General features: G+C 43.1%; 1 protein-coding gene across 3 annotated transcripts in view; it reads right to left on the reverse strand.

Annotated features, from left to right (window-relative positions):
- prmt3 (protein arginine methyltransferase 3) overlaps positions 1-7,979 on the reverse strand; it is a 114,486-nt gene extending 106,507 nt beyond the window's left edge. Inside the window, exons 1-5 of one of the 3 annotated variants that reach the window (XM_056278780.1) lie at positions 7,948-7,979; positions 7,495-7,615; positions 6,898-6,980; positions 6,731-6,780; positions 1,360-1,465 (exon numbers count right to left, since the gene is read on the reverse strand). In XM_056278780.1, the coding sequence (XP_056134755.1) occupies positions 1,360-1,465; positions 6,731-6,780; positions 6,898-6,980; positions 7,495-7,615; positions 7,948-7,969 (382 nt within the window). In that variant the 5' untranslated portion in view covers positions 7,970-7,979. The other 2 variants (XM_056278781.1, XM_056278782.1) reach the window with 2 other exon arrangements.
- Between the last annotated feature and the right edge of the window lie 4,109 nt (positions 7,980-12,088).

The following is a 12,088-nucleotide window of genomic DNA, read 5'->3' on the forward strand; positions in this document are numbered from 1 at the left end:
TCACCGGCCACTTTATTAGGCACACCCGTCCAACTGCTCATTAACGCAAATTTCTAATCAGCCAATCACATGGCAGCAACTCAATGCATTTAGGCATGTAGACATGGTCAAGACGATCTGCTGCAGTTCAAACCGAGCATCAGAATGGGGAAGAAAGGTGATTTAAGTGACTTTGAACGTGGCATGGTTGTTGGTGCCAGACGGGCTGGTCTGAGTATTTCAGTAACTGCTGATCTACTGGGATTTTCACACACAACCATCTCTAGAGTTTACAGAGAATGGTCCGAAAAAGAGAAAATATCCAGTGAGCAGCAGTTCTGTGGGCGAAAATGCCTTGTTGATGCCAGAGGTCAGAGGAGAATGGCCAGACTGGTTCGAGCTGATAGAAAGGCAACAGTAACTCAAATAACCACTCATTACAACTGAGGTATGCAGAAGAGCATCTCTGAACGCACAACACGTCGAACCTTGAGGCAGATGGGCTACAGCAGCAGAAGACCACACCGGGTGCCACTCCTGTCAGCTAAGAACAGGAAACTGAGGCTACAATTCGCACAGGCTCACCAAAATTGGACAATAGAAGATTGGAAAAACGTTGCCTGGTCTGATGAGTCTCGATTTCTGCTGCGACATTCGGATGGTAGGGTCAGAATTTGGCGTCAACAACATGAAAGCATGGATCCATCCTGCCTTGTATCAACGGTTCAGGCTGGTGGTGGTGGTGCAATGGTGTGGGGGATATTTTCTTGGCATTTTGGGCCCCTTAGTACCAATTGAGCATCGTGTCAACGCCACAGCCTACCGGAGTATTGTTGCTGACCATGTCCATCCCTTTATGACCACAGTGTTCCCATCTTCTGATGGCTATTTCCAGCAGGATAACGCGCCATGTCATAAAGCTCGAATCATCTCAGACTGGTTTCTTGAACATGACAATGAGTTCACTGTACTCAAATGGACTCCACAGTCACCAGATCTCAATCCAATAGAGCACCTTTGGGATGTGGTGGACCGGGAGATTCGCATCATGGATGTGCAGCCGACAAATCTGCAGCAACTGCGTGATGCTATCATGTCAATATGGACCAAACTCTCTGAGGAATGTTTCCAGTACCTTGTTGAATCTATGCCACGAAGTATTAAGGCAGTTCTGAAGGCAAAAGGGGGTCCAAACCGGTACTAGCAAGGTGTACCTAATAAAGTGGCCAGTGAGTGTAGATAGATAGAAAATTATCAGTGAAATAACAAGTTGGGCAAAGAGTGCTCATCAAATATCAATCCTGTGTTTCAAGTCAACAGCACAGTATAAGAGACCTCATAAACACTACCACCGAAACTCAGGAAGCAGGATTACTGCACCTGTCTGCAATAGGGGGTCGTCCTGTAGAACCGGCCTGAGAAAGTCTTCGCTCTCCCATGGCACAGCACCTTCCGACAGCCCTGCTAGGCTCACTGCACTACATTTCTGCAAACACAGTGTTTTTAGACATTTTAAAAGAGAAGTTTAAACCCATGCAGAGTTCAAATAAAACATCGTCTGGAATTATTTGGAATCACATAGACAAAAACTTTACTGATCGCTTCAGTAGTGAGAAGCGAATCACTTTGCTACTAGGCTTCAACACAGTCCAATGGGGCGATTGTTTGAGGCCTACAAAAATTATGATCTATCTCCTTTTTGATGAAGGGAATCTCACAGTACAGAGACACACATATATCTTCATTTATTTTGTTTAGTTAGAATATGTCTGAATAGGGCCTGAATAGGAATGGGGACAGCTCAGGTTGGACGGTTTGGAGACAAAGCAAGAGAGGCAAGATTGAGATGGCTTGGACATGTGGGGGGGAAGAGATGCTGGGTATATTGAGAGAAGGATGCTGAATATGGAGCTGCCAGGGAAGAGGAAAAGAGGAAGGCCAAAGAGGAGGTTTATTGATGTGGTGAGTGAGGACATGCAGGTGGCTGATGTGACAAAGGGAGATGCGGAGGACAGGAAGAAATGGAAACGGATGATCCACTGTGGTGATCCCTAACATAAGCAGCCAAAAGTAGTAGTAGTAGTAGATGTCTGAACAGGACCAAATTGGTTTTGCTTTGGAAACGCCTTTAGCTGTTGATGCAGTGCATCCCAACTATCTATAAACTTCGGCACTTGTGAGAACAGGATGTCTTGTGACCCAGAAGTCCCAAAGGAATAGCTACAGCCGTATACTTCCAGAGCAAACCAGTGCCCATGTAGCATGAAAAATGTATTTGCAAAAGTTTATAGCATGGTTTGCAACTATTTTTAATGGAATGTATTGAGACATGTCTGACACACTGTGAGCTTCCGGTTTTTGAAAAGGGGATATATCATGGTTTTTGAAGGCTTGCCCCACTGGATTGTGTTTTTTTTTTTGAGGGGGGGGGGGGTTCCCCCTTTTTCTCCCAAACTGTATTTGGCCAATTACCCCACTTTTCTGAGCCATCTTGGTCGCTGCTCCACGCCCTCTGCTGATCCGGGGAGGGCCGCTGATGACCACATGCCTCCTCTGATACATGTGGAGTCGCCAGCCGCTTCTTTTCACCTGACAATGAGGAGTTTCGCCAGGGGAACGTAGCACGTGGGAGGATGACGCTATTCCCTCCAGTTCCCCCTCCCCCCCAAAATAGGCGCCCTGAGTGACCAGGACACATACCCACATCTGGCTTCCCACCCGCAGACACAGCCAATTGTGTCTGTAGGGATGCCCGACCAAGATGGAGGTAACACACTGGACTGTGTTGAAGCCCAGCGAGAAGATTCAGTAAATTGGCACATTTCTCAAGAAACATTTAAGAAATTAAATTGCTTTTACTGCTTACTCATTAACAATTATGCTGTATTTCAAGATTTCCTATTTGGTTAATGATTAAAGCTGACATCTGATTTTTAGTTTTACAGTTATGAGTGTAGTTAAAGCTACAGTCCCGAAAATCATTATTGTTCCAATTACTTATAAAGTTGGGAGTGATCCTATCCAATATTGGTATCGGTTGCCGATACTGACATAATTCACTCATCGGATATCAGGCTGAAGTTCTCGATCCACAACCGATCCAGAGGCCATACTTGATATTTTTATAAATTATAAATATCTTTGATGATGGCCTGGCGGCCTGTCCAGGTTGTCTCCCCACCTACCACCCAATGACTGCTGGGATAGGCTCAAGCATCCCCGTGACCCTGAGAGCAGGATAAGTGGTTCGGATAATGGATGGATGAAATAAATATCTTTATGCATGCTCAATAATCCAGGTAATCCAGGAAATCAAAGAAAGTTGAATCAGTTCATCTAGACACATTTATTCTTTAAATATTTTGTACTCTTTTTTTTTTAACTTATTTTTAGCTTTTGGTCTTCATGTGTATATATCTTACACTGTGTTTGCTGTGTTTGTCTGTGTCTGTCTTGCACTGTTTGGTGAAGCCACAGCCCTCATTTCATTTTTAACATATGCCTGCACATTGTTTTTAATGACAATAAATTGAATTGAACTGAATTGAATTGAATTATTGGGACAAACGTTTCATCACTCGTCCTCAGTCTCAACTGACTGCAAGTATCCTCACCCTTATAAACAATAGTTGCACAACAACCAAAACCAACGATCAGTTTCATACGCAAATACTATGGGCGTGACCATTAACTACAGTTTCAAGGACTAATACTACTACTACTACTACTACTACTACTTTCGGCTGTTCCTGTTTGGGGTCAGCACAGCGGATCATCCGTTTCCATCTCTCCCTGTCCTTTGCATCTTCCTCTGTCACACCAGCAACCTGCATGTCCTCACTCACCACATCAATACACCTCCTCTTTGGCCTTCCTCTTTTCCTCTTCCCTGGCAGCTCCATATTCAGCATCCTTCTCCCAATATACCCAGCATCTCTCCTCCACACATGTCCAAACCATCTCAATCTTGTCTCTCGTTTAGTCTCCAAACCGGCCAACCTGAGCTGTCCCTCTAATATACTCGTTCCTAATCCTGTCCGTCTTCATCACTCCCAGTGAAAATCTTAGCATTTTCAACTCTGCCACCTCCAGCTCCGCCTCCTGTCTTTTCATCTCCAGACCATATAACATAACTGGTCTCACAACCATTTTGTAAACCTTCCCTTTAACTCTTGCTGGTACCCTTCTGTTTGCAAATCACTCCTGACACTCTTCTCCATCCACTCCACCCTGCCTGCACTCTCTTCTATACCTCTCTCCTGCACTCCCCGTTACTTTGTACAGTTGACCCCAAGTATTTAAACTCATATGCCTTCGTCACCTCTACTCCTTGCATCCACACCATTTCACTGTCCTCCCTCTCATTCATGCATATGTATTCGTCTTGCTCCTACTGACTTTCATTCCTCTTCTCTCCAGTGCATACCTCCACTTCTCCAGGCTCTCCTCCACCTGCAACCTACTCTCGCTACAGATCACAATGTCATCCGCAAATATCATAGTCCACGGAGACTCCTGTCTGATCTCGTCCATCAACCTGTCCATCATCATTGCAAATAAGAAAGGGTTCAGAGACAATCCTTGATGTAATCCCACCTCCACCTTGAACCCATCGTCTTTCCAACAGCACACCTCACCACTGTCACGCTTCCCTCATACATATCCTGCACCACTCCTACATACTTCTCTGCAACTCCCAACTTCCTCATACAATACCACACCTCCTCTCTCGACCCCCTGTCATATGCTTTCTCTAAATCCACAAAGACACAATGTAACTCCTTCTGGCCTTCTCTATACTTCTCCACCAATATTCTCAAAGCAAACATCGCATCTGTGGTGCTCTTTCATGGCATGAAATCATACTGCTGCTCGCTGATTGTCACCTCTTCTCCTAACCTAGCCCCTATTCCTCTTTCCCATATCTTCATGCTGTGGCTGATCAACTTTATACCTCTGTAGTTGATACAGTTCGGCACATCGCCCTTGTTCTTGACAATCGGTATCAGTATGCTTCTTCTCCACTGCTCAGGCATCCTCTCACTTTCTAAGATTGTGTTAAACAATCTCGTTAAAAACTCCACTGCCACCTATTCTAAACATCTCCATGCAGTTTCAATGACCATGTGTACTATTCACAGAGGATTTGGAAATGTTTCAAATCAATGTTTTTTCTGATGAAACTTTTGGAAAGTTTGTCAAAGTAACTGATTATTTTCTGGACAACTAAATTTCTCAAAACTGTCACAGCACTTATAGAGTTTGATTAGATGAAAAAAAAGTGTTATCTTTTTAAAAAGCCTTAAGAAAAAGTGCACCAGTTCACAAGAAAGGGAAGGGCACTAAAAGACAAAATAAATCATTTTCTTTCTATCCATCCTACTATTTGTTTGTTTTTCTGATTCTCATCTTTCTTTTCCCTAAGCATACTTTACATGTTGGGTCTTTAAACATTAATGGAGGGGAGATAGGCAGATGAGAGTGGTACTTTTTGATATTTGCACTCAGAAATACACTCAGACATGGGTGGGGATTGGAACTGCACTACAGATTTCACACTGGACAGAACAAGCGAAAAACCATTTACAATCTTCTATCACTTTATCCAGGTTATTGTCACAATTTGATTTAACTGATGCCTGGAGAATAAAAAATTCAAACAGCAGACAATATACATGGGTAAAGGTTTGAGGGAACAGGGTCAGTGCTGCCAGGCTAGACAGGGTGTACCTCACCAGATACCATAACACCAGGTTAGTCGGGAGCAACAGATTTCCAGTTGGTTTTACAGATCACTAATTAAGTCAATGTTGTTTTATATATTTCACCAAGGCAAAAAATATAAATCTGTCTGGTCCTTTAATGTGAAATGACAACAGGATAGGTGTTTTTGTAAAAAAATTATTTTGGTTAATTTGGAGACAAAAAAAGCAGTTTGACTCTTTAAGTAAATTAACACATTAAAGGAGTTGCCAAAGCAATTTGCACTCATACACCAGTTGTGTAAGTGAAGCCAATAGTTCAAATAAATTTCTTTGGAACAAATTTAAATTTAGTGGATTTTTGTATATGTTTTGCTCTTTAAATAAGAAATGTTGTGTGGTTTACTACAGCCTCATATAACCTTACACATAATACCACCACCAACACTAACACAACAACAATAATAATAATGCAGAAAAAAGAGCCCTGGTTTCAGCATCAGTAAATATCGGTATCAGTAGATATCCAAATTCAGGTATCGGTATCGGATCAGAACTGAAAAAAAGTGGATCAGTGCATCTCTAATCACGTATACCTAGTATGGTGATATTTGTAATTGCAGAAGTGTTTGAGTACTCCAAATCTAAAAGATCCATTTGAAATTAAATAGACAACAGCGCTGTTTCATTTCATATGGATCTTGTTTGAACATGGGTTTTAGCTATTAATCTAATAGCTAATCTGGTTGTTATCTGCTTTTTAACCACAGGAACTGCTCTTCCTCAAAACTTCCCACAATCTACCTTCTTTCACATTTGGTTTAAGATGCCTGATAAGTTTTCCTGTTAAAGTCCTACCTAAGAGTCATTTAAATGAACAACTACAAAAGTATTCATGATTTGGATATTCCTGGGTTAACTTTTTTCCATGCCAGCAATAGGACATATTAAACATATCTGCAAGTAAATCTGCAAGAGCGTTTTTTAATGCATAGCTAGACGGCAACATTAAATCATTTTCTAAAATAAATAAAGAGAAATTCACTTACTGTGGCCCGTATGAAGTTGATCATTTTTATGTACCCATAGTCATCCAAATCTAATGAGGAATAACAGAATGACAATTTATAGCAAGATACTGTAATCAATCAATAACAAAAATACTAAAAATTATTCTTTTACCTGTGTAAGACATCTGTGGCTACTTATTACTTACTGTGTTTTCTGATCACATCCACTAGACTGACTGTATGTTCAGCTGAACAGTGTTGTAGTGTATTAGACACAGAGCTCAGCAACCTGGAAAAGAGACGTAGCGGAACTGTTTACAGACTAGGTACTAAATAGGAAAATATAATAGAAAATCACTATAACAATAAAGATGCAATACAGGCACTTAAGAGCTGCTTTACAAAACACTTGTTCAGTGAATGAAGTGGAAAAGAATGGGGACTGGTAGTACGTCTCCTTCAAAGAAATTAGTACTCAACACTATGAGTAGCATGGCAAAAAGATTTGCTCTGTTCAACTCTGTTGCTCGTCTCTCTTAATGACTATGGACAGGAGTAATAACATTTCTGACAGAAACTACAAAGTAAATTGGTGTTCTGAGAATCTAGATCACTATGTGGGCAACTTTTTTTCTTTTTTCACTTCATTTAGCACCGACTGGTCCGACGGGGCCACAGCGTCATGCACGGCGGTTCACATGCAGACGAGTATGCCCTTCAGTGTCACTTGGGAGTTTTAACTCCGTGCAAAATTATCTTCGTTTTTATACATCACATCATAGGCGAGGCTCTCCACACCTCACCTGTCACAAAACGGACAGGTCACTTGTCCATCCTCGGAGTTCTCCTCCTCCATGCATTGCCACTGATCATCATCATCACTGTCCGAGAGCTCGGGGACTTCATCACCGCCTCTGCCATAACCTATATCACAACAAAGTCTCGTCGCTGGGTTTGCCACAGCCAGGCACGTTGGACAGGCATTTTTTCAAATACATCGTATCGTCAAACCACGGCTAACTGTTGACGCTGCGAAACCAGATTTACTTTAGTTCACTGGTAACTCTAGCGACGTTGATCGGATGTTAGCGTCAATAGATATAACCAGTACGGCTTTACGGCAGGCAGATGCTCACAATTCGTAAGATGTCAAATATTACCTTTTTACGTAAACGCCATATATAGGCATATTATGTTCAAATTTGTGAAAAATTATCCTTTTCCCCACTCGTTTCATTGCTATTTACATCACTCACGTGTATCTATACATTCTGCCATGATGTCTCCGTAGTTTCAATGGACACGCTTCCGGGATACGTCCGGTGACGTCAGAGGGGGACGTTCAAACGCACTTCTACGTGATCGCCACCTGATGGCCCCAAACCTATCATCGACAGATCGTGGGATATTTTAAATGTTTTAAATTTAAATATGCAAATTCATTTCCATGCACGTTACAATATTGTTTGGCAAAAGTATAAATGCTTGTATTTCAGACCGTTTGGCAGCTAAAGACAAAAATCTGGTATGAGTAACATGGCAGCATTGACTGATGAACTACCTAAACGAATGAGGGTTGCGCTCATTCGTTAAACAGAGGTAAGCCCACTTAACAAGCAGCCTACTATTCCGCAGCACCAACTGAACCAACATACTGTGGCAAGCTGGCGTGAGACAAAGGCAGAGTTCATTTTAATAGCAGCTTCAGGGTTGCTCTTTTCGCCCCCAAGATGGCTGCCAACACTGGCTTTCCGCACGACGTCACTATTAAAAACAGTACGTGTCAAACCCCCAAACAAAAAACACAACCAAAACGAACACAGTTTTAACCCAACAAAAAAAAAATACTACATTGAGCCCCTTCGCTCCTCCAATGCAAATTCATCGTCAGTCAGAGCGTTTAGCAGTTTGTCCGGGGTAACCCTGACAACACTGATGCGCAATATTGCCTTGTGTAATATAATTACCGGACACCCAACTCAGCTGTCGCAGATAGCATCCGCTACGCTTAGGGGCTCAAGCAGTGGCGCGCGTACACACACACACACACACACACGTCAGAGTATGGCCAGCGAGACAATTTATAATTTGCACATACTGGGTAAAGCATAAGCCACAGAGCAGAGACATTATTCAAAACGTCGTCCCAAGCCCTATTTACCCAACATGCACACAATGTGGGAATAAAATTCACGCATTTAGAGGGAAACCAATAAACACACGAACATACTCAGCTCCACGGAGCTGGGAACAAACAGGACTCCCACCGGGAGTCATGACGTTTGCTGATTACATTGGTATAACAGCCCACATTAGAGACTATGTGGACCTGACAGACTAGGGTGAACAATCAAGATGACTGCATTACTACAAGCCGCTTTGTAGCTTGAGCACAGTCCGTGTGCGCGACTGTTCAAGTCTTACATGTCCGCCATTGCCAGAGCGCAAATGCAAGTTCATTTCGACACCCCCCCTCCCATTTAAGTTAATCAACGTGGAAAATCTGTTCTAAAGACTTGCAAGATCTTAGACACAGATCAAGTGGTATATTTCTGTTCTACTTCCAAGAGACTTCTCATGTAAACTTGGAAAGTCCCATTTAGAACTTGCTACACCTGAAAAACAAATGAGCCCAAACAATCTTAGTTTTTTTTTAAAACGGCTTTATTTAAAGTCAGACAAGACAATGAGCGGTCTTTAAAACCTGAGACAGAAAAAAAAATCAGTTAATCACTTCACCAAAAACAGCAATTTACTTCACTACTGATCCATAGTAATTTTAAATTACCTGGCATTGCTCTGAAAGGACAAGTCACGATCCTTGGTCACCTGCTGGTGCACAGCCGTACGTTATTAGAAATGGAATAAAGTAAACATCCATCTCTGTAGTGAAGTACAATACCTCTTAGTGGAGTGGCACGTCATCTCAGCGTTTTGTCTGCTTCCGGGTTTGAGGTGATCCTGTCATTTTGGGTGTCATTTTTGTTGACATCAGATTCAAGACTTACTGGAAAGGCTTCCACGGTGTCAGACTGGTCATTATTGGCTTGGGCTAAGAGTTCTGTACCGGGGGTGGCCGTTGACATTGGAGACTTACTTGGTGGGGCACATCTAAGGTTCGATTCCTGGTCATTACTGGTTTGGGCCAAGGGCTCTGTATTGGGGGTGGCCATTGACATTGGAGCATTACTGGGTGGGACAGATGTAAGGTTCGATTCCTGGTAATTATTAGCTTGGGCCAAGCGCTGTGTATTGGGGGTGGCTGTCGACATTGGAGCCTTACTGGGTCGGGCAGATCTAGGGTTTGATGCCTGGTCATTATTGGCTTGGGTTAAGAGCTCTGTATTGAGGGTGGCTGTCGACATTGGAGCTTTACTGGGTGGACCAAATGTATGGCTCAATTCCCCAATGCCAGAGGGCTCTGCTGTTGTGAAATTGGCAACAGGAGAGGTAGTGTTGAAGCTTTGGGAGAGGGGTGTAACTGCACTCTCATGACCCCCATCAATCTGCATGTCTAAAGGGGTAGGGGGAGGCAAGTCAAAGGCCATAGCGATTTGTTGGAAAGGTTTGAATCTACCTTGGACAAGTCCCCGTGGGCTGGCTGTAGGGGGAGAATACCACTTGCCAGGCTTCTGTCCTCTGGGACTATACCTGTACAAGTCTTCAGCCTTGACAAAGCTGGGGTTTCTTTCACCCATCACTAGGCTGGCACTGCCAAAATCAAACACTGGTTTCCTTGAACCCAAGAATGGCATTTCAGGAGTGTTGGATTGGTGTTGAGGGGTTTGTATGAAACCAGTCCTTGGCTGCTTTACCTGCGTGCGTTTTCTACTTTCATAGGTTGAGTCACTGCTGTGGACCCTGGGCCTTAGTGCAGGATGAGACATCTGCTCACCTTGTCCACCTGCTGCAGTGTCGCTTTGATCAAGTCCCTGGGTGGCAGAGGCCACCTTTCCATGGATGGGGGTTAAAGCCTGTGTAGCTGGCTCTCTTGCTCTGCTGTCACCAAGTCCATTAAAGTCAGAGGCATGTGGCTGACTTTCAGTCTTAAAGAGATAAGCAGTGTAATGTGCACTCCCCTTAGGCTGAAATATAAGAGACTCTTGCTTGGGCAAGTTGTGCCCATGTGAATGAGTGGAGTGTACAGGCTGTTCCGGACTGTTTGAGTTTACAAAAAAATTAGAGCCTGAATTCATACTTGGCCAGTGAGCATTTAGGCTCACTGCTCTAGCATTGCCATTTTGAAAGAAGGGGTCTTCGTTGGCTATATGGACAAAAGGAGGCATCTCAACACCAACAGGGGAAGGGACTTCTCGCCACCTGGCTACAGGTCTAACAAGCTGGCCACCTGATGTAAACCGAGCTCCACTTCCAAACATTGAGGGATCTGCATCTGGTTGGTGAATTCCAATTTGTGGAAATGGGTTAGCTTGCTTTATAGAAGGCCTGTATTTCATAATGTTTCTTCCCCAGTGTGTAGTTGGGTCAGAGTTAAAGCCAGATTCAAAATTGCCAAGTCTGTTGGCAACTTGCTCATCTCCAATATAATGGTTGTGCATTTCTATGACGCGATGTGGATTTGGACTTCTTGCTGACCGGGGGTTGGAGTAATGCCACCCCACACCGGGGCTACTGTTGCCATTTCTTTCTTGGCCCAGAATTGACCTTTTGTAACCGACCCCAGCACTCAGTTCACCCAATCTTCCAGGATTGTTTGTGTCAATGTGGTCATTCCCTGCAGTCACTCGTCCCCGGATTACATGACGGACTTGGCCTGAGAAAGAAATATCAGTTAAACAAAATGTTGCAGATTCTAACTTGCTCTTCTAAACAAATAAGAAAAACTTAGGTTTTACATGTCAGAGGTTAACATTTCATTTTACCTCTTTGGGAAGTCTCACAATTTACATAAACAACCACCAGCCAAAAGCAAAGCAAACACAGCCTGCAAAGCAAATAAAACCATAAGTTCATAGACTTCACAGACAGAACAGCCAAGGTGTTAAAGGAGAAATTGATACAAACTAAGCAACCTCGGGTGATGTTGAAGGGTCATTCCTTTTGTCATAGCGTTTCTCCAGCCAACAAGCTAGTCCAATCCACTCTGCTGAAACAAGCAGCATGATAGGATCCTATTTATAAACCCATTTAGCAGGTGTGGAAGGATGCAGGTGTTGGTGATTACAGCCAGTTGCTCGTCAGGCCGATACACACCTACAACCATAGCTGCAAGCAGAGATTTCATAAACAGTCATCAACAGCACTCATGACGGACTAAACTGCATCTCTCATATTTCATTTATCTGTGACCTTCTAGGATCTGTATGAGACCAGATGCAGAGACAACCCCGTCTCTTTTTATATGAAACTACAAAAAATAAAAATAAAATAATAATG

This window comes from Lampris incognitus, chromosome 4, assembly GCF_029633865.1.
Source record: "Lampris incognitus isolate fLamInc1 chromosome 4, fLamInc1.hap2, whole genome shotgun sequence".
NCBI classification, from domain to species: domain Eukaryota; kingdom Metazoa; phylum Chordata; class Actinopteri; order Lampriformes; family Lampridae; genus Lampris; species Lampris incognitus.